This window comes from Dendrobates tinctorius, unplaced genomic scaffold (assembly GCF_039654945.1).
Source record: "Dendrobates tinctorius isolate UK_male_01 unplaced genomic scaffold, ASM3965494v1 ptg000008l, whole genome shotgun sequence".
NCBI lineage: Eukaryota > Metazoa > Chordata > Amphibia > Anura > Dendrobatidae > Dendrobates > Dendrobates tinctorius.
Window position 1 is genome coordinate 15,127,393 of NW_027361676.1, and position 26,015 is coordinate 15,153,407.

Below are 26,015 nucleotides of genomic sequence, written 5' to 3' on the forward strand. Positions count from 1 at the left end.
TACTCTCTGTAATTCTCTCAGGTGGTGCTGTCATGGACGACCGAATAAAGTCTTAGTTACTCACCGGTTAACGGTATTTTTCGGAGTCCATGACAGCACCCATAGATTCCCTTCCCTTAGTCAAATTGGGTGTGCACGTCTTCCCTTTGTACATATCCACGGGTGATAAAAATTTAAGTGTTGATATTGTTGTACATATAATCATGCATTAACCTTGGAGGTCCTCTTTTATGCTCTGTAATCCAACTGATGCGTGGGAGAGGTGCCGCCCTTTTGTATCTGTAGGTTTTCCTGTTCCTAGGAAGGGCGGATCCCTCTCTCAGGTGGTGCTGTCAAGGACTCCGAAAAATACCGTTAACCGGTGAGTAACTAAGACTTTTTACACCTATTTCTTTATAGGAATCCGCAGGTGTCAAAACGCAGGCTAAATCCGCTAGAAATATGCACTAAATCTGCTAGAAATCTGCAGGCATTTTGTCCTACGGATTCTGCAGATTCCGCGCAGAAAAATCCGCAGACGAATCTGCAACATGTGCACATACCTTTATGCTTGCCAGGAGTGATGGGATCCTGATAATTGATAGATCAGACCAGCAGCATGGTGGTTGTTCTGAATTGTGTGCTCTCCATTGCTGGAAACAGAAGCAGCGTTGCCTCTGCAGGATTGAAGAGGACAGGGACACTGAAGCTGGTTACATTCAACAATCTAGCCAGACTCTCAGCAGCACTTGCAGGCTCCACAGCAAAGACCTTGTAAGCCCTGTTGGACTGCAGCGATGGCTGGTAACCTAAGCAATGAATAGTAAATGATAACATTAAAGATTCCTCCATTTTTGAGAATGGGGATCAGTTTTAATATGAGGCAAATTTCCAAGTTGCTTTTTTTTTTTCTTACAAGCACTTTGCTTTTACTCCTTTAAGAAAGAGTAATTTTATTCATAAAGGACCTTTAAATGTTCTCTGTACTTAACATCTTTTTTTGTATTATATTTAATTTCAGACTGGAAGCCTGCAGATGAGTACGGCCCAATGTGGGGTTCACCCTATTATCAGGCACTTGACCGCTGGTAAATATTACTTTTAATTATATCTGTTTGTAAGGGCTTGTTTTTAGTATTAGGTTATGTTATATTGGTCATCTCTTCTGCAGGTTTTCCTGCTCCTCCTGATATGAGCTGAAATGGTTCTGTGTAAAATCTGGAGATTGGCAAACTGTGCGGATCCGCTTAGTTAAGAGATTGAATTTCCATCTGCTCACATAGTTCTAATACACATGGCAGTAGGGCCAATTCTGTAAAATACCAGTTGCCCTACTAGATATTTGGCGTGAGGAGGATACCAGAGTACTTAGAGAAAAGCCGTCTAGACTCAGTGAGAGCGACGCTGAAGATCTTGTAGTTGATGAGATTTGACCCCATTACTTCTACGCTGCTTATCACTTAGCCACAGGGCTTCTATCAGAATAAAATATGGTGTGGAGCTTTACATGATCATAATCAGAAGCATTAGCGGAGGTTTGTGGTTTTATTTGAGGTGTTTTTTTTTCTACATTTTCTAAAATTTATGTTAAAGGGAATCTGTCACCAGGTAATTGCTACCCCATCTGAGAGCAGCATAGTGGACCAAGATTCCAGTGATGTCACTTACTGGGCTGTTTGCTGTTATTTTGATAAAATCAGCTGTGTATAGCCCTGTCCACACCACTGATACACCACATGGCACACCCAAAGCTGCCACTCACTGGTGGGGGAGGGGAAATACAGAGCTCAATAATATGGAGGACTACATTACAGCAGGTTTACTAGTCCTCCAGTGATCATCTCCTGTTGATAAAATGGCGATTTTTTTTTTTTTTTTTTTTTTTTTTTTTTCTTCAAAACTGCGGAAAGCAGGCTCCAGTAAGTAATGCATCGCTGGAATCAGTGTCTGTGTCTACATCAAGCTGCTCTCATATTAGGTGGCAAAACCTGGTGGCTTATTCCTTTTAAACGCTTGCCGTTTTACCTTACATGTTTATTCCCATATTGATGTTCCTTGTTTTGCATGTGATTCAACAGAGGAGAGTTTGCGCTGGCAGCATAGTCTCTCCTTAGGGACGTCTGCCTGGAAAATAGACTACAAGTTAGGAACTGAACTCTATGAGAAGTACCAGAAGATGCAAGATAAAGAATCTTATCGGTATGATTTATAGGCTCCTGAGCGTCAGATGCTTGTTCTGTTCCTAGTTCTGTGTGTAAATATGAACTTGTCTTCTGACCGCAGGAGGAAAACTTTGGAGAATCCTAGCACTACACGGCCGAAGAAGGATGAGGAGCAGCCTCTTGTCTTCCTGCCACGATTAAATGCTGAACCTGGTCTTGTGGTCAATTTTTCTGCAACAGCGATAAGCAACAGCTCGGTAACTTGTGATTACACTATACTGGGATGTATGTTTGAGGGTCTGGGTTCTTGATCTGAACTACAAGTACTTCACTTTAGATAAATGTGAAACTAGAAACTAATGATCTATCGAGGGTAAGAAAAAGGAATGACATATAACAGCGTGATGCTTATTAGACCCCATAAAAGGGGATGTCCACAACTAGGGCAAGCCCTTCTTAATTACTATTTCCATTTGTTAAATGAAAACTCCCCTCCCGTTCCGGCACCATGCCAGCGATGTCAGTGTCTGGTCTCCCGAGGCTCACGTGACATTTGTTAATTAATGGGCTGCTGCACTCTCACTTCCAATGTTTGTTCCAAGGAATCAAGAGCACATTAGCTCAATAGTAGCTAGTGATTGGCTGTAGGAATTGAGAGCACAGCAGCTCATTAGTAGCTAATGATTGGCTGTAGGAATAGAGAGCACAGCAGCTCATTAGTAGCTAGTGATTGGCTGTAGGAATTGAGAACACAGCTGCTCAATAGTAGCTAGTGATTGACTGTAGGAATCGAGAGCACAGCAGCTCATTAGTAGCTAGTGATTGGCTGTAGGAATTGAGAGCACAGCAGCTCATTAGTAGCTAGTGATTGGCTGTAGGAATCAAGAGCACAGCAGCTCATTAGTAGCTAGTGATTGGCTGTAGGAATAGAGAGCACAGCAGCTCATTAATGACTGCTGATTGGCTGTAGGAACAGAGTGCACATTAGCTCATTAATGGCCGCTGATTGGCTGTAGGAATTGAGAGCGCAGCAGCTCATTAGTAGCTAGTGATTGGCTGTAGGAATAGAGAGCACAGCAGCTCATTAGTAGCTAGTGATTGGCTGTAGGAATCGAGAGCACAGCAGCTACTTAGTAGCTAGTGATTGGCTGTAGGAATAGAGAGCACAGCAGCTCTTTAGTACCTAGTGATTGGCTGTAGGAATCGAGAGCACAGCAGCTCATTAGTAGCTAGTGATTGGCTGTAGGAATAGAGAGCACAGCAGCTCATTAATGACTGCTGATTGGCTGTAGGAACAGAGAGCACATTAGCTCATTAATGGCCGCTGATTGGCTGTAGGAATCGAGAGCACAGCAACTCATTAGTAGCTAGTGATTGGCTCTAGGAATAGAGAGCACAGCAGCTCATTAGTAGCTAGTGATTGGCTGTAGGAATCGAGAGCACAGCAGCTACTTAGTAGCTAGTGATTGGCTGTAGGAATAGAGAGCACAGCAGCTCTTTAGTACCTAGTGATTGGCTGTAGGAATCGAGAGCACAGCAGCTCATTAGTAGCTAGTGATTGGCTGCAGGAATTGAGATCACAGCAGCTCATTAGTAGCTAGTGATTGGCTCTAGGAATAGAGAGCACAGCAGCTCATTAGTAGCTAGTGATTGGCTGTAGGAATCGAGAGCACAGCAGCTACTTAGTAGCTAGTGATTGGCTGTAGGAATAGAGAGCACAGCAGCTCTTTAGTACCTAGTGATTGGCTGTAGGAATCGAGAGCACAGCAGCTCATTAGTAGCTAGTGATTGGCTGCAGGAATTGAGATCACAGCAGCTCATTAGTAGCTAGTGATTGGCTGTAGGACTAGAGAGCACAGCAGCTCATTAGTAGCTAGTGATTGGCTGTAGGAATTGAGAGCACAGCAGCACATTAGTAGCTAGTGATTGGCTGTAGGAATAGAGAGCACAGCAGCTCTTTAGTAGCTAGTGATTGGCTGTAGGAATCGAGAGCACAGCAGCTCATTAGTAGCTAGTGATTGGCTGTAGGAATTGAGCAGAGCAGCTCATTAGTAGCTAGTGATTGGCTGTAGGAACAGAGAGCACATTAGCTCATTAATGGCTGCTGATTGGCTGTAGGACTAGAGAGCACTGCAGCTCAATAATGGCTGCTGATTGGCTGTAGGAATAGAGAGCACAGCGGTTCATTAGTGGCTGCTGATTTGTTGTAGGACTCGGGTGGCATTTTAATGTCACGGGAGTCTTGACAGGCTGACCACTGACATTGCTGAAACCATGCTGTTTTGGGAGGGTACTATATGGTATTTTTATTCTACAAGTAGGAATTTTTTTTAAGAAGGGGTTGTCTAAGTTGTGGATAGTCTCATTAACGGCTTTAACCGTTAATTAACTGATGTTCAGCACTACGCAGGATAGTTTGGAAGATTAGATGGACGTCCAAACTAGCCAAAACGGAGTCCAACAGTTGTGCATGTACTTAGTATAGTCATTAAGTAGAGCTGCTTTATTGATCTTGTAGTTAATTACTCATATTTTTTTGTTTTAGGTGAAAACTCTATTACTGAAGAATCCATCTCCCTTTCCAGTTTGGGTTCAACTGCTACCTCTCTCTCACTATCCCAATCCACAAGCTGCTCTGAGCCTTCTGAGCAAATGGTATGAAAATGAGCTGTCATATTGTAAAGGCATGGTATAACTGCCCACTGCCTTCTCGTCTTTATATTGCAATGTTTTCATGTTTATTTTATTTTTCCATTTCTCTAGGTATGGTGTACACGATCAGATCATTGACTTTACTACTGCAGAGTTTAGCCTCCATAAGGAATGTCACCAAGAGGTAAGTTATCATTCATAGCAGCTTAGTGGTTTAAAATAAATCTGAGCCAGAATCTCCCCAGTTCAGTAGTATGATAGGTGACAAGAAATATTAAATCTACCTCATGTCCAGTGGTTTCATTAAAGTATTTTTGATTACTATGGGTTTGGAACTTGCTACCTAGAAACAACTACTGACCATGCATTGCAACAGCAAAATGTGGTGTTACATTCATAAATGATCATATATGAATAGCAGGGTCCACCAGAGGGGCTGCCATTTTTAGTTAGCCTTTTTTAACTAGCAGTGGTGCATAGAAGATGATTCATGCCAACCCATTATGTCCATATGCCCGGATATTGCTGGTACATAGGGATTGGTGTAATTAATAATATTTTTATATACTTTTTGTGAACAATTTTCTAGTTGATTTATATTAATTTTTTTCCTTAACTTTCAGCTTAAGGAAGGAGATGACTGCAGTCATGAAGTGGTTGAATTTCAGTTACAGCCCTGGGAAAATCAACAAGTTGGTATAGTCTTCACACCTGTAGACTATAGAAGAGTAATCTCTCTTATAGTTATCAGGTATGTATTTTTTTAATAAAATTGTGTTATTTATGTTAGCAGTTGTAACTGTCTGAATTTTACTTATGCAGACTGAAAATGAAAGAAGAGTGAAGCGTAATCCAAGTTTCAGATTTTCCTCTTGCAGGAGTGTCTCTCCTAGTAATATTGGCTGGATGTTAGACCTGAGTGTACACAAAATGCTGCTGTCTCAATAAGCTCGTAACCGCACAGCTTCTATCCTATACTTAGTTTACCTGTGTCTTCCTATCTGCAGCCTGTTTTCTCTGCTCTCTAAGGCTGGTTTCACATTTGCGTCTGTGCGCGCAGCATTTGATCTGCATGCGTCATGCGTACTTATATTTAACATGGTGTACGCAGGGACATGCGTTCGCTTGCGGGTGCGTACGCATGCGTCGATTCGCAGTCTTCGGCGGTGTCCAGCAAGCGCAACATGTTGCATTTTTTGAGGCGTCAAAAATCCGTCAAATATGGGCAGGCATGCGGATGAGTGCGTCAAAAAAATTACTGTCTATGGGAACGAATGCGTTCGATATGCATGCCTTATTCAAAATACATATAGAAATCCCATGAGACACGCCCATTTTTGTCTGTCATATCAAACACATGCTCATAAACAACGCGAACGCATGTACTCGCAGAGCTTTTTTTCTGTCATGCGTAAGATGATGTGCATAAAAAACGCTGGGTAGACATGCGTTTTGCATGCGTTTTTGCATGCGGATGCAGATGATACGTTGCAGACTCAAACGCTAATGTAAGGCCTCTTCACAAGTCCTGATTTTTTTAGTACAGGGAAAACCAGTACTGGTGCTACTAGTGTCCATGTATACAATCCATGTGCCATCTGTGTGTACCATCCATGTGACAAGTACTGAAATAGAATGCAGAACAGAAATGACAGATGTTTAGGTGTTAGATAATAGATAGATATCCGTGAGATGCATAATTGGTGCCGTGTGTGTATATATGCGTTTAGATAAGTAAATTAAAAAAATGGCTTGAGCTCCCCAGCCTATTAATATCAGCTTTCTGTTTTGCTTTAGTTGGTCATTAAAAAAAAAAAAAAAAAAAAAGACGTGAGGTCCCCTATTTTTAATAACCAGCAAAGCAGACAGCTGCTGGGTGATATTAATATGGTTGGGAAGGTCCACGAATATTGGCCTCTTCCCATCCTAATAAGACCAGCCCTCAGCCGCTCCATTATTATTCTAATAATAATAATAATAATAATAAATTTTATTTCTATAGCGCTGACATATTCCGCAGCACTTTACATTTCAGAGGGGACTTGTACAGACAATATACATTACAGCATAACAATAATCACATAGATCATAACAGATACTAAGAGGAATGAGGGCCCTGCTCGCAAGCTTACAATCTATGAGGAAAAAAGGGGAGACACGAAAGGTGGGTGGTAACAGTTGCCCTGATTGTATGGACCAGCCATAATGTTAAGTGTGTAACAGTACAGATGCAGAGGGCTAATGGATGCATAAAGCATGTGGGAACATAATGCGGGGAACCTGGTTATGGTAAGAAACTTTTGGCTGTGCCACGTAGGGATAGATTAGGTTAATGTGTTGAGGCGGTAGGCCAGTCTGAATAAATGTGTTTTCAGGGCACGCTTAAAATTGTGGGGATTGGGGACTAATCGTATTGACCTGGGAAGTGCATTCCAAAGAATTGGCGCAGCACGCGTATAGTGTTGAAGACGGGAGTGGGAGGTTCTGATTATTGAGGATGCTAACCTCAGGTCATCAACAGAAGGGAGGGCGCGAGTAGGATGGTATACTGAAACAAGGGAGGAGATGTAGGGTGGTGCTGAGCAATGAAGAGCTTTGTGGGTGAGGGTAATAAGTTTGTATTGGATTCTGGAGTGGATGGGTAGCCAGTGTAATGACTGGCACAAGGTAGAGGCATTGGTGTAACGATTGGCGAGGAATATGATCCTGGCAGCTGCATTGAAGACAGATTGGAGGGGGGAGAGTTTGGTAAGAGGGAGACCGATTAGAAGGGAGTTACAATAGTCGAGACGAGAATGAATAAGAGAAACAGTCAGTTTTTGCAGAATCAAAAGTAAGAAAAGGTCCAATTCTAGAAATGTTTTTGAGGTGCAGATAACAAGAGCGAGCCAGTGATCGGATGTGGGTGACAAAGGAAAATTAGATGTGTCAGTTCTGGCGCATAGCCCCTCCTCTTCTCGATTGCCCTGGTGTGGTGGCAATCAGGATAATTGGATAGGTGGGGTTGATGTCAGCAGCTGGCTGTGACATCAAGCCCTGGGGTTAGTAATGAGAGATGTGTGTCAGACACCCTCATTACTAAGTCCAGCAAAAACAAAAGATGTAGGGCACACAAATCACCACTGTAGACAGAGCTGATTATCTGAACTGTTACGGTGTAAATAGTCAGCCAAAAGAGGGGTGCTTGCATGGAAAACAAGAAATGTCCAGAAACTGTATAAAGAAAAAATGCAGCACTCACCAGCTGAGCTGAAGAATTATATGTCCTTTATTTCACAACTGCCATGGACAGATGAAAGGACGTGAGAGGAGTGTTGGGGGAGGTGAATGCTGGACTACGGCCGTTTCACGATTACTCGCTTCTACGGGTCCAGGACTTGTCTTTTAATCTGTCCATGGCAAGGATGTGAAATAAAGGACATATAATTCTTCAGTTCAGCTGGTGAGTGCTGCATTTTTTCTACCCTCATTACTAACCCCGTAGTCAAAAGAAAAAAACACACCTACAAAAGTCCTTTATTTGCAAAAATCACTCCCTGACAATTTACCTCTTTCACCCATTATATTAAAAAAATCCATAATGGTCCGCCGTAGTCCAAATGGAGGTCTCGCAACGATCTGTCATCTTCATCCAAAGAAGGAAGCTCCATAGACAGGAGCAGCAGCCAATGCAGGGGTCTCGTGTTGCACTTCTCGAGAACCTGGCTGCTGTGACGAGCGGTGACGACAGTAAGGTTACCACAGTTCCACAGCCTCCAGGTCTCATGCTGCGCAGAGCAAGAACCGAAATAATGAGCGTCGACAATTCAGAAAGCTGCTTTATTTTGCATGTAGGAAACAAATGGACATTAAAGATAAAATGTGTGAAAATGTCTATAGCGTTAAAACATCAAGCTGTAGCATTACATTTACAGTGCAAGGAAGAATTACACAGGGTCTCTGTCCTCAGGGATGGGAATGTTTTTCTTGTCCTTATAACCTACTGAAAAATTAAGTACGTGGTTATAGAGATTTCAGTTTGTGTGACGTTGCTTATTGCCATTTCATTATTTTCAGAAATAACCTGACTGTTCTGGACATGGTCACTGTAGAGGGTGTTGGCGCAAGAGAAATGCTGCGTCTTGGAGGGAGACTGCCTGGAATAGGAGGATCTCTCAGATTCAAAGTCCCAGAGTCCACCCTTATGGACTGCAGACAGCGTGAGTTTTTCCACCAAAATATTTCCTATGTTATGGTGTGACTGTAAATGTGGGCAAAAATTTATTGCAGATTTCTGTTGAAAAGGAGCAAGAAAGGAAGATTTCCGCAGTATCATAGGCCCGTTTTTGTACTGTTTTTCTTACTCATATTCATTTTCTTTTGTGGCATCAATGCTCCAGTTGAAAATATGAAATGATTGAAAAAAAAAAATTTGCTATTTTTAGGTCCCCCCCAAAAAATCCAACGAATCAAAATATAAAATTATTTGAACGTATGCAAAACTCCACAATTGCCATTTTTCATTTTCGCACTTCCCTAAGTAACGATTAAAATGTGGGATATAACCCAAAATGGTGTAGATAAAAGCATGCAAAAAAAACAACAAGCCTTCACAGCTTCGAGAACGGAAGAATAAAAGTTCTCAGAAAATGATGATACCAACAACTTTTTTTTTTTCTGTTTACAAAGCTCTGAATTTTTCCTTACCACTTTATCAAACGTGACGTGGAGAATCATATTGCAGTGTTGTCTCTTTACTGCACAATCAACTGGTAAAAGAAAACTAAAAAAATGCATGATTTTTTTTTGTTCAATCCCACATAGACTTTATGCTAAAGTGGATGATGTCAAAACAACAACTTGGCCACAAATAACAAGCTGTTGTACGGTTATATACCGTAGGTGGGGGGGGTAGTTCCGACTCTTGGGGGAAGGGGGAAATAAAAAGTGCAAAAAACAAAAATGCACTCGTGTATGTATGTATGTATGTACAATGTAAGCAATAACAGAGGTAGCGCACCAATTGGAAAAATGGCAAAAAGGCTGGATTTTAATGGTCTATTGCAGTGACGTTTTGATTCATAGTGTAAACCTTTCTCCAGGCATTTTTACATGTGCAACATAATTAAAGGTGTATCAATTATGATGATTGAACATCATTATACAAATTCGTACATTATAAATTCATAGTGATACACTACCGTTCAAGAGTTTGGGGTCACCCAGACAATTTTGTGTTTTCCATGAAAACTCATACTTTTATTAATCAAATGAGTTGCCAAATGAATTTAACATCTAGTCCAGACATTGACAAGGTTCGAAAAAAAGATTTTTATTTGAAATAATAATTTTCTCCTTCAAACTTTGCTTTTGTCAAAGAATGCTCCCTTTGCAGCAATTACAGCATTGCAGACCTTTGGCAGTCTAGCAGTTATTTGCTGAGGTAATCTGGAGAAATTTCACCCCATGCTTCCAGGAGCCCCTCCCACAATTTGGGTTGGCTTGATGGGCACTTTTTGCGTACCATACGGTCAAGCTGCTCCCACAACAGCTCAATGGGGTTGAGATTTGGTGACGGAGCTGGCCACTCCATTACAGATAGAATACCAGCTGCCTGCTTCTTCCCTAAATAGTTCTTGCATAATTTGGAGGTGTGCTTTGGGTCATTGTCCTGTTGTAGGATGAAATTGGCTCCAATCAAGCGTTATCCACAGGATATGGCATGGCGTTGCAAAATGGAGTGATAGCCTTCCTTATTCAAAATCCCTGTTACCCTGTACAAATCTCCCACTTTACCAGCACCAGAGCAACCCCAGACCATTACATTACCTCCACCTTGCTTGACAGATGGCGTCAGGCACTCTTCCAGCATCTTTTCAGTTGTTCTGCGTCTCACAAATGTTCTTCTGTGTGATCCAAACACCTCAAACTTGGATTCGTCTGTCCATAACACTTTTTTCCAATCTTCCTCTGTCCAATGTCTGTGTTCTTTTGCCCTTATTAATCTTTTCCTTTTATTAGCCAGTCTCAGATATGGCTTTTTCTTTGCCACTCTGCCCTGAAGGCCAGCATCCCGGAGTCGCCTATTCATTGTAGAAGTTGACACTGGCGTTTTGCGTGTGCTATTTAATCAAGAAGCCAGTTGAGGACCTGTGAGGCGTCAATTTTTCAAACTGCAGACTCTAATGTACTTCTCTTGTTGCTCAGTTGTGCAGTGGGGCCTCCCACTTCTCGTTCTACTCTGGTTAGAGCCTGTTTGTGCTTTCCTCTGAAGGGAGTAGTACACACCGTTGTTGGAAATCTTCAGTTTCTTGGCAATTTCTCCCATGGAATAATAGCCTTCATTTTTAAGAACAAGAATTGACTGTCGAGTTTCACATGAAAGGTTTTTACTCTGTCGCCTCATTGGGGGACATAGAACCATGGGTGTTATGCTGCTGTCCACTAGGAGGCGACACTATGCATAATCTGAAAAAGATTAACTTTGGCTCCTCCTCTGCAGTCTTCACCCCTGGATGACGTCAGCCTTCTCCAGTTTTTGCTTAGTGTCGCAAGGAGGCACACCTAAAGATTTTTTTTTTTTTTTTTTTCCGACTGATTACAGATGAAGGAAAGTGGGTCTCCAGCGAGACTCCCGGCATGGCTCCTTCCTCGGCCCCCTATTATGGGGTGCCTGGTTGAAGTTGAGATGGCTATTCCCCATGTCGCTCCTTCCCCAGTCCCTCGGGTACTGGTTCGAAGTCGAGACCCCCCTCCTTCCCCAATCCCTTTGGGGTCTGGGTTGAGGTCGAGGCGAGGATGAAGACCCCTGATGGTGACAGACACACCCTCCCTAATCCCCCTCTGGGGGCATTAGGTTGAGACGCCTCAGGTAGGGTCGGTACAAGGCAGCATTCTGCAGCTTAAACAGCCAGGGACCCCAGCCCTGCTGCGGGCTCCTTTTGTTGCCGGGGGAGAGTGCAGGCAGACATGGCACATACAGAGACAGGGCTCCCTGCGCCCCTGTCTCTGCGGCAGCATCAGCTCCATAGCACCTCAGGGGGACCCCTCACATGGCCCCGTTATCGCTGCTAGCCCCACCGCTATCCTGCCTCTCAATCCGGAGGGGTCTGGTTCAGATCCGACCCCCTCCTGGACATCCGCGCCGGCCTGGAGCCCTTCTGGGCATCAGGCTTCTAATTTAGACCGCGGCTTCGGCCTAGCTGAAGCCGCCGCCTCCTCCCTGCCCCCCGGATGACGAATATGACACTCTACAGTGTCATAGAAGGGGCGGATCGAGGCAGAAATGGCGCGTTTTTACATAGCCCTGCGCGCTCTTTTTTCAGCTCTCCGCCCCCTTCTTCCTCCTCGTCTTCTCGGCGGCCATCTTCGCTGCAGCAGACGCTGTCTGTGACGTCAGCAGTCTCCGGGGGGCACAGGACTGTGAATTGTCGGTGCTGGACCTAGGGGCACACTGGGTGGGGTAAGATCATAGCTGGGTTCTCTTTACTCGGCTGTGAATCCATATTACCTATAAGGCTCTCCGATAGTTTTCCTCTGCGTAGCCACCCCTGTAGGGTCCTCTGCTAGCCAGCCTCTGTGCACTATGCCGGGCTCAAGGAAGAGAACCGGGCAGGACTGCTTTTATGCTTTATGCACAGCCTGCAAAACCACTCTCCCCAGTGGCAGCACGTACCCTCACTGCCGGGATTGTATCCAAAATACTGGGTCAGAGCCCCAAGAAGCCCCTACCATTGCTTCAGCGCCGGCTACCATGTCGGAATGGGCTACTCAGATGTTGCAGTCTATGACACAGTCCATAGATAACCTAACCTCCACACTACTCCAGGCTCTGCAGGGTCATGCCTCGGCTATGACCGTTACCCAGCAAAGGGACAGCTCGTGTCAAGGACATGCCGTTTCCGACACTCAGACGTAAGCGGACCCACAGGTCGCGTTCATCCGCGTCATCCCATAGCACACGGTCATCACCCTCCAGGGAGAGACACCGTGGTTCCAGGTCACCTAGACCGTCGTCTAACAGAGACATCCAGGGAGCGCCTTAGCGACACGCAGGAATCGGAAGGCATCTGTGACTCCGACTCAGACAAAGAAACGGAGAGGTCTCTGCCCCCCCCCCCCCCCCCGAGCAATACGGCGCTAGTTGAGGACGTAATTTCTTCCATCCATCGGGTGCTGGACATTTCTGATCCACCCCCGGAAGCCCTTGAACACAAAATTTCTTTTGAAAGTGTTCTAAAACCACTAAGGTCTTCTCTAATCACCCGGAATTTCAGGCGATACTTACTAAGCAGTTTTCGCAGCCTGAGAAGAAATTCGCCAATCGCAAATATCTGGAAGCAATGTACCCCTTTCCACAGAAGGACACCAAGGAGTGGACAGATCCACCCGAAGTGGACCCCCCAGTCTCTAGGCTAGCAGCACAGACCCTCCTCTCACTGCCAGATAGCTCAACCCTCAGGGACGCAGCAGACCGGCAGGTAGAACGCATGGCTCGTTCAATCTTCAAAGCGGCATGGGCCTCTCTGGCTCCCGCGTTCGCTTCAGTCTGGGCAGCCAAGGCCATTCTGGCTTGGGACAAAAAATTGCAGGCTGCCCTCCAAGCCTCAAATCCTGAGCTGTCGGACCAGGCGGTTCAAATAGCGGTGGTAGCAGATTACATGCTTCATGCAGCTCTGGATTCCGCAAGAGGTGTAGCGGGAATAGCATCAAACGCCATTACGATCCGGCGTATCCTCTGGCTGCGGGAATGGAAAGCGAACGCGGCCTCAAAGAAGTCCCTCACGCATCTCCCGTACCTCAGTGTGCGGCTTTTCGGTGAAAAGTTGGACACAAAGATATCCAATGCCACTGGGGGTAAGAGTACCTCTCTCCCTCAACTAAAACCTAAACGCATGTTCAAAAGGCGTAACCAAACTCGATTCCATTCCTTTCGGAATTCTTCAGGCTGGTCCTCTCGTGCCCAGCAGAAAATCATAACCGCTCTCCACGCAGAGACAACCCACGGGCGGCGCAAAGGCCGGACAGGACCTGGCAGTCGAAAGCAGACCAGGCAAAGCCCAAAGGAGGGAAACCTCAGACTTTCTCCCCTTCATGACTCATGAATTCCGGAAGACACCCCACCTGTAGGCAGACGACTGCTACTCTTTCAGCAGGTCTGGCTGCCTATTACAGAATACAGGTGGGTCAAGGAAATAGTGTCTTCCGGATACAAGATCGAGTTCACTTCCAGCCCACCGAACCAGTTCTTCCTCTCTGTTCCCCCAAAACCGCCAGACCAAGGCTCGTGCCTTCCATCAAGCCGTTTCCTCCCTCCTTCAGGCAGGAGTCATAGTACCGGTTCCTGCAGAAGAGCGCTTCCGAGGGTTCTACTCCAATCTGTTTGTAGTCCCTAATAAAGGAGGCAGCGTTCGGCCCATACTAGACCTAAAGCAACTCAACAAGTATGTTCGGGTTCGTCATTTTCGCATGGAGTCCCTTCGGTCAATCATTGCGTCCATGGAGAAGGGAGAATCTCGCCTCCATTGACATACAAGACGCATACCTACATATACCGATTGCTCCCGTACATAAGAGATTTCTCAGATTCGCAATCAACCAGGACCACTACCAGTTCGTGGCTTTCCCGTTCGGACTCGCCACGGCTCCCAGAACGTTTACCAAGATCATGGCAGCCACCATGGACGTTCTACACTCAAGAGGCATAGTAGTCGTTCCATACCTGGACGACCTTCTCATCAAGGTTTCCACCTTCAAGGATTGCGAGGTCAGTGTCTCAATCACTATCGACACCCTGACTCCCATGGGCTGGTTAGTCAATTTACAAAAGTCATCAACTACCCCGAGTCAGTGTCTGACCTTCCTGGGGATGTTATTCGACACCTCCAGAGGTCTGGTGCTCCTTCCCAGGGACAAGGCACTGGCTCTCCGTCTAGGAGTCCGCAATTTCCCCCGATCTCTCTGGTTTGCCATGAGAGTACTCGGCAGGATGGCAGCAGCAATGGAGGCGGTACCATTTGCCCAGTTTCACCTCAGGCCTCTTCAACTAGCCATCCTCAAGTCCTGGGACAGGAATCCTTTCTCCCTCGACAGGGAGTTCCGGCTAACATCGGCAACCAGGAGGTCCCTACACTAGTGGCTCAAGCCAACCTCACTTGCAACGGGAAAATCCTTTCTCTCAGGTCAATGGAAGGTCTTGACCACCGACGCGAGCCTGACAGGTTGGGGTGCGGTGCACCTACATCACAAAGCACAGGGAAAGTGGTCACCAGTGGAAGCGAACATGCCCATCAACATCCTGGAAATTCGGGCCGTCTTCCTGGCATTGAGAGCTTTTCGTCAATTACTGGCAGCCTCTCATATCGGAGTACAGTTGGACAATGCCACGGCGGTGGCATATGTGAATCACCAAGGCGGGACCCGCAGTACCCAGGCGGAGAGAAGTGGCACATATCCTCCACTGGGCGGAAGACACGAGGTCGGTACTCTCTGCGGTCCACATTCCGGGTGTGGACAACTGGGAAGCCAACTTCCTCAGCAGACAAGGAATGGACTCGGGGGAGTGGTCTCTCCATCCCGAAAATTTTTCGCCAGATCTGCCATCGCTGGGGGTCCCCGGATGTGGACCTAATGGCATCCCATCTCAATGCAAAGGTCCCCAATTTCATGCCCAGGACACGCGACTCGCGGTCGCTCGGAGCAGATGCCCTGGTTCAGGACTGGACCCAGTTCCAGCTTCTGTACATTTTTCCACCTCTTCCCCTGATATCCAGAGTCGCGAGGAAGATCAAACAAGAGGGAGTTCCAACCATCCTGATCGCGCCAGACTGGCCCAGACGTACATGGTACGCCGACGTTGTACAAATTACAGCAGACGCCCCCTGGCGTCTCCCCGACCGTCCCGATCTTCTGTCTCAAGGCCCGTTCTTCCACCAGAACTCGGGGGCCCTCAATTTGACGGCGTGGCCCTTGAGACCTGGGTTTTAACCCAGGCAGGGCTCTCACCGGATGTCATTAGAACCATGATCAGGGCACGGAAACCAGCCTCCGCCAAGATCTATTACCGTACCTGGAGAGCTTTCTTTGCCTGGTGCGAATCCCGCGGCCAGATCCCACTCCCTTATTCCCTCCCAAAAGTTCATGGTTTTCCTCAGTCGGGCCTGGACGCCAGGCTATCCCTGGGCTCGCTTAAGAGCCAGATGTCAGCGCTCTCAGTGCTTTTCCAGAGACGCATTGCTAACAAGCTGCAAGTGACGACTTTTCTCCGGGGGGTCTCCCGATTGGTTCCCCCCTACAGACGTCCACTGGAGACATGGGACCTCAACCTGGTCCTGACAGCATTGCAGGCACCACCTTTCGAACCCCTTAAAGAAGTCCCACTCCTCCTTCTATCACAGAAGGTGGTCTTTCTGGTGGCAATCACCTCGCTACACAGGGTGTCTGAACTGTCGGCACTCTCCTGCAGACGGCCCTTCCTGGCCTTTCACCAGGACAAGGTGGTTCCCCGTATGGTTCCATCCTTCCTTCCGAAGGTTGTGTCCAACTTCCACCTCAATGAGGAAATTTCACTGCCATCCCTTTGCCCGGTTCATAGAGTGGAGAAGGCTCTGCATACGCTTGACCTCGTCAGGGCATTGCGTATATACGTGTCTAGGACTGCACCCTTCCGGAAGTCTGATTCCCTTTTCCTTCTTCCGGAAGGCGGTCGCAAGGGTCTGCCGGCTTCCAAAGCTACCCTTGCCAGGTGGATCAAGTCCACCATACAAGAGGCTTACCGCCTTAACAACTCTCCTCTTCTGGCCGGTATCACGGCACATTCTACGCGGGCGGTAGGGGCCTTCTGGGCCATTTGGCACCAGGCTTCAGCACAAGTGTGTAAGGCGGCCACCTGGACTAGCCTACACACGTTTACAAAACACTACAAAGTTCATACCCAGTCCTCAGCAGACGCGAGCCTGGGTAGACGGGTTCTGCAGGCAGCAGTGCCCCAAGTTTAGGGACTTGTCAGCACAATATTCGTCTATTGCTTCCCACCTAGGGACTGCTTTGGGACGTCCCATGGTTCTGTGTCCCCCAATGAGGCGACAGAGTAAAGGAGATTTTTGTGTACTCACCGTAAAATCTCTTTCTCTTAGCCTCTAATTGGGGGACACAGCTCCCACCCTGTTGCCATTACGGGCCATTGTTATGGTTGAGTTCTCATATTGTTCTTTGAGCTCATACATAGTAGCCTTCTCACAGGCATGGTTATGTTCTGTTATGTTCCTCCTCATGCTTTTGCCCAAAACTGGAGAAGGCTGACGCTGTCTAGGGGTGTATACTGCAGAGGAGGAGCCAAAGTTAATCTTTTTCAGATTATGCATAGTGTCGCCTCCTAGTGGACAGCAGCATAACACCCATGGTTCTGTGTTCCCCAATTAGAGGCTAAGAGAAAGAGATTTTACGGTGAGTACACAAAAATCTCCTTTTTTTCTGGCCATTTTGAGAGTTTAATGCAACCAACAAATGTGATGCTCCAGATTCTCAACTAGCTCAAAGGAAGGTCAGGTTTATAGCTTCTCTAATCAGCCAAACTGTTTTCAGCTGTGCTAACATACTTGCACAAGGGTTTTCAAGGGTATTCTAACCATCCATTAGCCTTCTTACACAGTTAACAAACACAAAGTACCATAAGAACACTGGAGTGATGGTTGTTGGAAATGGGCCTCTATACACCTATGAAGATATTGTATTACAGACCAGACATTTGCACCTAGAATAGTCATTTACCACATTAACCATGTATAGATTATATTTCTGAATCAATTAGACTGTGTTTACACGTAGTGTTTTTTTTTTGCGTTTTCGCGGCGATTTTTAACGCGCGATTTTGCAGCGAAAACGCAAAGAAACAGCATCCCATGCAATCCTATGGGATTCCGCAATGCTGTGCTAATGCTGCGGATTTTTCCACGGCGGAATCGCATTGCGGAAAAATGCGCAGCATGCTCATTAATTTTGCAGAATCGCGGCTGTGCCCACCATGCGAAAAGTAAGCAGAACATTTGCGGATGGTACCCACGGTTTGGAGGAGAGTCTCGTCCAGGCTCTGGGTACCATATCCCTATAAAAAATAGAATTAAAATAAAAAATAGGGATATTCTCACCTTCCGATGTCCCTTGCAACGTCAGCAGGCTTCAGTGATGCTCCCGGCAGGTCCTGTTCCCAGGGATGCATTGCGCCAATGACCTTTGATGACGTCGCAGTCTCGCGACACCGTGGCGGTCTCGCTAGACCGCAACGTCATCAAAGGTCATTGACGCAATGCATCACTGGGAACGGGACCTGCCGGGGGGAGCATCGCGATACTCGGGAACGCTGCGCTGGATGATGGAAGGTGAGAAAAACACAATTTTTTTAAATTATTTTTAACATTAGATCTTTTAATTACTGATGCTGCATTGGCAGCCTCAATAGTAAAAAGTTGGTCACACTCGTCAAACATTGTTTGACGAGTGTGACCAACCTGTCAATCACTTTTCCAAGCGATGCTACAGATCGCTTGGAAAACGCTAGCATTCTGCAAGCTAATTACGCTTGCAAATTGCTAGTTTTTCCACGGGAAATGTGTGGGAAATAAAATGCGGTTTTCCCGCGGAATGTAATTACCGCAAAAATTTCCGCCTCTATTCCGTAACGTGTGCACATAGCCTTAATGTTAGCTTCATTGGAAAAAACTGTGTGCTTTTATTTCAAAAATAAGGAAAATTCGAAGTGACCCTAAACTTTTGAACGGTAGTGTACATGATTGTCAGTGAATGTTAGAAATATACAAACATCATGATAAACGTCATAATAGATTTCAAATATAATTAGAAATCATATAAAGTGCAGATTACATTAATTTATTTGTTTTTTTTGTGCACAATTAAATAAGGCGAAGTATGCCTGTGCAGGAGCGTGATTGGGGAGCATTTTGTGGATGATATAGGATGTGGGATAGAGAGTGATGCTCCACTTTTCTCTTCAGAATTCCCCATAGACTTTCGATTTGGTTGAGACTAGGAGACCGACTTGGCCATTGAATCACTTTCACCCTGTTCTTCATGAGAAATGCAACAGATGTGTTTTGAATCATTATGTTGGCATGGTGCACTGAATAATTTTTCTCTTTCATTATAGAGCATCAAGTCTGTGAATTCATGATACCATCACTGAAATATACCTACATGACAACATCAACACCACATAAGGACACTGTCACCACCATGTTTCACTGTAGGCACCATGCATTTTTCTAAATTCATTTTTCTAAATACATGGTGCCTATCATGAAATATTGTGGTGGCAGCATCCTTATGTGGGGCTGCATGAGTGCATTAATGTGATCATGAATTCACATATATACCGCTCTATATTGAAAGAAAAGATGCCACCATCTCTTCATGCCCTTGGTAGACATGCACTTTTCTGACATGACAATGATCCAAAACACACATCTGTTGAATTTCTCAAGAAGAACAAGGTGAAAGTGATTCAGTGGCCAAATATGTCTCTGAATCTAATCTGAATCTAATCAAACACCTATGGGGAATTCTGAAGAGACAAGTGGATCATCAGTCTCCAGCATCCAGGCTCTAAAATTGGTCGCTCTTGAAGAAAGGAAAAAAGATGATCCAATATGTCTCCAGCTTTTTTCATTCCATGCATAATGTTTGACTTTAACACAAATGCAAAAATGTTTTTTTTTCTGTTTTCCTTTTTTATATGTTTTTTTTTATTAATAAACATTGTCACAACTTTCACTAAGCTTGAAAATGTTGCATTTATATTAGTCACATTCTGGTCTCCACTAGGATATTTGAGTGCAATTGTGCAAAAATATTGCCACATTTAAAATTGTCTTAAATTACGAATAAGTGAAAATCATCTGGATAAGGAAAACTGTGCCGACAATGTTGGGCAAATCTAAAAAGTGATGGAAAAAACAGCTTAAAAACTGTTTAATAAAATGTTTGCTGTGGATTTGCATTATGTTGTACTCTTTAGACCTGTCATGTGGTTTGAACACAATTGATTGGTAAATCACTGCCTGCCTGTCCGTTTTAATTTTTACAGAACTGAGGGAAAGCAAGCAAGTTCTGTCCATCACAAAAATCTTTAAAGTTGAGAACATTGGTTCTTTACCCATAACAATTGTGTCCATGAAAATAAATGGATACAGCTGCCAAGGTTTTGGGTTTGAAGTCCTAGACTGTTACACATTTTCTCTAAGCCAGAACACTTCAAAGGAAATCAGTATTGTGTAAGTTTTCATTACTATCTACATTTTCTGTCACCTTTTTATCACCTGTATTTCTCGATCTATGAATACTGTGTATGTACAGTATATATGATACAGTGCAGGGTTTTTGTAAGGCTTTATATGTCAATGTTTGAATCTGTGCATACGGTCCTTACATCTGTGGGTACCGATCCTATTCCAGACCATCAACACTCAACCTACACTTCGAAACGGTAGACAGCACTTATATGAATATCTTTTTATGTGAATGTGGTTTTCACCCTTTTGGAGTATAAATATAAAAGTATATATACATGCAGTAAATGCATACATACCAAAAAGGAGTTATTCAGCCAGGCATAATTTTATAAACCATTTAGACATGACCAGAATTGAAATAAAGTGAAGCCATACCTGAGTTTTATGGATCTCCTCCTGCTTTCTGCTATGGTTCCCTCACCGGTTCCACTGGTTGTAGTTGTGGACCTCATTGCTTAGATATGACCAGCTGGGGACTCCAGAACTATAACGACGGGGATCAGTGAGGTGTTTCCTGCAGAATAAGTTGGCCATCTTTTGAATGGATGCCTATAACATACTCTTTTAGTAAGATGGAGCACTAAACATTTGATTGAAAATGAGCTCTTCTGTATCAGCAATTGCCTCTTATAATGTCCAAGTTGATTTATGAATATATTTTTTTTGCCTATGTATTGACAGCTTTATTCCAGACTTCACATCCTCCTGGGTAATACGTGATCTAACACTCGTAAGTGCTTCCAAACTGGAGTTTCGATTTACCCTCAACGTGACTCTGCCTCATCACTTGCTACCTCTGTGTGCCGATGGAGTCCCAGGACCCAGCTGGGAAGAGTCTTTTTGGAAGCTTACTGTACTCTTCGTCAGGTAGAGGCTTTTTTCGTAATCGTCCTAGTGATATATGAACAGGAGTTTCTTGTGGTGTTCAGGAAGCATCCATCTATATCCCTCTGTGGTTGTGCCGGTCTTTAACGCCAACTATTGCCCTTATTTTCCCCTTCATGCCCACTGCTCCACACTGGCGTTGATTCATTTAATGTGCTCTTTGAATGTCTAGTAAATGATCATCTTTTTCTTTTACAGTCTGTCACTCTTTGGTGTCGTTGTGATTGCCATCCAGCAAGCCCAGTATATTTTCACAGATTTTTTAAAGTTAAGGCACAGAAACTGCTCCAGCTCGTCCTCTCAGCACATCTCTAACCCAGTGGATACCCTCACCTCTGAATCATACCGGTAAGCCTGGGAACACTTACATTCTTACATAAAACTAGGAAATCAGTTTGTAAAATGTATAAAAATAGACTAACAAATCATCATTTGTTATCTGGTGTCTGGGTCAGGGCAGTTTATACATTTCTGGCTAAGGTTTGTGATGATAGGCTCTGCCTGAAATATGATCATTTTATAGCTCAAAATTTCCTAGCAATGGCTGATAATATTGTCAGGGAGTGTCAAATCTTTAAAGCCATATCACAAATCAGCAGCCGATTTTCCTCTGTGGAGTCAGCTTGCAGAAAGTCTGCAGCGTATCACACGTAGCCATGTCAAGAGATTTCAAGACGTTCCCATAAATTGGGGCAAATCAATCCATTGTATGCTGTGGATGATCGCAAGGATGCAAACAAAGGGTGAAATGTGTGTAATATGTGCACCTTTTCTGCAACTAATCATGTATTTTGTAATTGTGGTGATACTTTTTCAGTTTGTGATTCATTGAGCTTACTCGAACATTTAGACCTTGCACTATTGCTGCCACAGTCTATTTTTATGTCTGCTAGAAAAGTTAGCTGCATGACCCAGAATAATCTGCAGTCCATTATATGTGGAGTATAATCTCTGGATGTCTCTTGTAATGCATTTGTTACCTTGCAGGAGCAGCTGTAAAAGTTTTGCGGACTCTTCCAGTCCGCCAGATAAAGGTAAAGGGAAGGGTTACTTGGCTGTTGCTGCTCCACCAGTCCGAAGCCAGAATGCATCCAAGAGGGTACCAGCCACATACAGCCAGTCCCAGAAGAAGCACAAGTGCTCGGTGTACTACAGCATAAAGCAGAAGCCAAGTGGTGCGTCCAGCAATGCCACAGCCTGTGATGCCAACCATCAGCTGATAGGCGACATGCAGCCGCCATCTCCCGATGACTCTACCTGTAGTGAGACTCTAGCAGAGAGGTGGACAGACTTTAGTTCTGTAGACCACATCGATACGGGTAACCACAAGCACTTAACTAACCCAGATGATGATCTGGGTCCAAAAGAATCTGCACTGCAATCTGCACTTCTCTCACAAAGGACTATAAATGAAAGCACTTTGAAGGAGGAGCCGATAATTTGTATGTTTCCTATGGAAACGGACTTCAAAACGTCCTCAGATACATTGTCTGAGTCCAAGCTGCAGAACTGTGGTGGTGTATCTGGAGCCGGTAAAGTACCTGAAGGTGGCCCGTCTAGTAATCTGCTGCAGCAGCAGACGGAATCGCAACCTGTTTTCAGAAAGGTGGACGGTAAATAGAATTTTTATTCCATTTTCTGCTTTGATATTTTTAGTTGCCAAATACCTTGTCTTCATGCATTGTGTAATGTGTGGGATCAGTCTGACATAGGACACATCTTACAGATGTGAATGGTCACGTAGCACTTCTCAAAACTGGCCATTGACATTGGATAAGGTGTCTAAATCCATGATTTTTGTCAGGATAGAGGGATTGGACATATCTCGCTGTTGAACAAACATGCATGCTGTAGTCACACATTAATGGGGGAGTCGAACAATCATTTGTATGACAACATTTATTGTGGCCAACTATGGCTTTCTGTGCTCCCCTGTAATCTGTAGCTTATATGCATGATGCTTATTTCCATATTCTTTGTAAATACAGTAACTAAGTGCTCTATTTGCCTGAGAATACTTAACCACATGGTAATGTGATGTTACAATTTGTGGCCACGGCTGGCTGAGAAATCGGGCTTTGTTGTTTGCATGGAGTGCAGCCTTCACTAGAGGTGTATTACTCAGAGGATTGGCCGCCTTATCCATAAATGTGCAATGAGCGCCACCTAGTGGTTGCTGCACTGAGAAATTGTATGACTTTACAAAAAAAACTGCTCCAAGACTCATCAGAATATATAAAAAAATTGATTAGCAAAAAATGTTGGCTTTCCAGTGAAAGAAAATGGAAAGATTAAATAACCTGGGAGAGAACACAGTAGTGTAGACAAAACTGGCTATATTTTTTGTCCCCCATCAGGCCGTGTTATGAGGCCCCCATAAATATGAGATGGGCAGCTGGACTTAGTGAAATTGGCTAGTTCGGCTGTTGTACATCTAATGTGTATAGCCAGCGTTGGAGTTAGCCGTGACGACAGGTGAGCACACTAAACCCTGTCACAATCGGTTACTAGGAAGCAAGTATAGGAGCTGTTTGGTGGGTGGTCTGCGCACTGGAGAGCTGGTGGTCAAAAATCCTCTTTGAGTTTAGTTTAGTGATGCTGAAATACTGGGGCTTGCTGCAGTCCTATTGACATATTTTAGGGTCAATGTTCTAGTCTTTTTCTCCTTCGCCTCATTGGGGGACACAGAGACTGTGGGTGTATGCTTCTGCTGCTTGGAGGCTGACACTAAGTGAAAAAAAGGTTAGCTCTTCCTCCGCCGTATACACCCTCGCCACTATTGCGGGCGGAAATCAGTTTTTTGCTTAGTGTCCATGGAGGCACACGTCTGTTTTTTTTGCTCCAGACTTTTTCCATGAAGATTAGGCAGGGGCAACGGATCCTATTGAAAGGGTCCGATTTCCCCAAACCAACAACGGGTGAGCATTTGCGAGTGTCCCTCCACGTATCCTCTCCCGCGACGTGGGACACGATGCCGGACTTAAACCTGACCACCCCTAGGTATTGAAACCATGGCTGTACAGAGGCACAAGACTAGTCCGTGCGGCCCCCACTGCTCCACCAATGCTTAGACTACGGTGCTGCAAGGCGGCGGACGGTCCCTCTCCTCACCCCCTGAAGGGGATAGATGGAGCTAGGGTGCCTGCACCATCCTATTTTTCAAGGCCCCCTCACATACCTGAGCTGGGAAGCCGAAGAGGATCGTCAGTGAGGAGAGGGCCTGGGAGGGCTCCTGCGGCGAAGATCCGGGGCTGGAGCCCTTAGCAGGCGGATGCCACCGGCCATTCTTGGCTGAGCGTGGCTGCAGAGGGAGAGCGCGGTGCGTAGCAGCCCTTTCTAGTAAGTAGCGCCAGTTTTTGCGGCGCCATGGGAGGTCGTTCCCCCCCCGTCGCGGGCAGGGGATAAATTGAGGCCGCGGCCGGAAGTTCCGCCTCCGGACCGCGTGTCACGGCGGCCCCCCCCAGGCCTGGGCGGCGGTGGATAAATTTAGTCCCCGGCTTCGGAGCGCGGCTTGGCCGCAGAGCTGGAAGTACCGCCCCTGGAGCGGTTTATATGCTGGCGGCCCGCCCCACAGCTGGTGGCGCGCGATTTTGGTGTGGAGGCGTCCAGGAACGTGGGGGCACAGGACTAGGGTAAGTGCTGCCCGAGAGGCCACGCTACAGGGAAAACGAGTTGCTACCTCCTCCCCCCCTCCCCAGCAGCGGACAGATACAGCATGTCCGAAAAAGCAAAGACGCACACTTTTTTTTTTTTTTTACGCTGCATGCATCTCTTGTCGGGCTGCGTTTCCGCGGGCACAGAACAAGCGATTATGCGAAGCCTGCGAGTCCGAACGTGCCCACCCCTGCATCTGCGACCGAGGTCCCGAACCCCCCGGAGTGGGCCCGTCGCTTACGAGGGCAATCGAGTCCCTTCAGACCCCAGATAGGTGCAGAGACAGTGGCTCACCGGCCTTAGAGGGAACCTCCACCTCACTAGAGCCTTCGGCCTGCAGGGGCCGCTCTCATTCCAGGCAGACCCGGGGGAAGAGAATCCACGCGGTGTCGCCCAGTCCATCCGGTGCTTTGGCATCTGTAAGTTCTGCTTCTCGCTCCCCGTCGCCAGTGGTTGATAGCGAGCAGACCTCAGATTTCGACTCAGACAAGCCCCTTGACCTGGATGCTCCAGGGTCACGTGAGACAGTAGACAGCCTCATAGAAGCCGTCAATCAGACCTTGGGGATTGAGGATGATCCCACAGCGGCTACAGGGTATAAGATGGCATTTAAGCAAGTGAAGCAGCCGTACAGAATTTTTTCCTCTCACCCTGAAATTGAGGACATAGTGCAGCGACACAGGGAACGACCAGACAGGCGTTTCTCGGGTCAAAATGCACTCGAAGCAAGGTATCCACTTGCCCCGGACCTCCGTAAAAAATGGACGGAATCTCCGATGGTGGATCCACCGGTGTCACGCCTAGCCACTAAAACTCTGTTATCCGTACCTAGTGGTTCCTCTATTAAGGATCCCACGGATCGCCTCATAGAGAGCTTAGCTCGCTCAGTATATGAGGCGTCAGGATCAGCGCTTTCTCCCTCGTGCGCAGCAACTTGGGTAGCCAAGGCCATGATCTCATGGTCAGAATCATTAAACAAGGTCGCGCAGGAGCAAAAACTACCTGCAGAGATATCGGAGATCGCGAGTCAGATCGCGATGGCCGGAGACTACGTAATCAATGCATTTTTGGATGCGGCCAATTGCTCGGCACTTGCTGCCGCTAACGCAATTTCTATCAGAAGAGCTCTATGGTTAAGGACATGGTGGGCTGATTCTACTTCCAAGAAGTCCTTGACTTCCCTGCCCTATCAGTTCGGCCGTCTATTTGGGGAGAAGTTAGATCAACTTATCTCCGACTCCACAGGAGGAAAGAGCGGTTTTCTCCCTCAGCAAAAGGTCAAACCACCTTTTCGCCACCCTTTTCAGGCACGTTTTCGGGCCTTTCGCAACCCCGGGTGGACCACAGTGACCATTTCCACCGCTTCAGGCCACCCCAACCAGGATAGGGAGCGGCAGGTCTC

The 26,015-nt window shown here is 45.9% G+C and overlaps 1 protein-coding gene across 1 annotated transcript in view; it reads left to right on the top strand.

Moving 5' to 3' along the window:
- The window catches only part of TMEM131L (transmembrane 131 like), a 226,795-nt gene that overhangs the window by 157,843 nt on the left and 42,937 nt on the right, over positions 1–26,015 (top strand). The window contains exons 15-25 of the mRNA XM_073576389.1: positions 1,001–1,067; positions 2,058–2,178; positions 2,263–2,398; positions 4,687–4,796; positions 4,905–4,977; positions 5,417–5,544; positions 8,850–8,992; positions 19,870–20,056; positions 20,756–20,941; positions 21,158–21,307; positions 21,947–22,572. Of these exons, the coding sequence (XP_073432490.1) occupies positions 1,001–1,067; positions 2,058–2,178; positions 2,263–2,398; positions 4,687–4,796; positions 4,905–4,977; positions 5,417–5,544; positions 8,850–8,992; positions 19,870–20,056; positions 20,756–20,941; positions 21,158–21,307; positions 21,947–22,572 (1,927 nt within the window). The remainder of the gene's footprint in view (positions 1–1,000; positions 1,068–2,057; positions 2,179–2,262; positions 2,399–4,686; positions 4,797–4,904; positions 4,978–5,416; positions 5,545–8,849; positions 8,993–19,869; positions 20,057–20,755; positions 20,942–21,157; positions 21,308–21,946; positions 22,573–26,015) is intronic.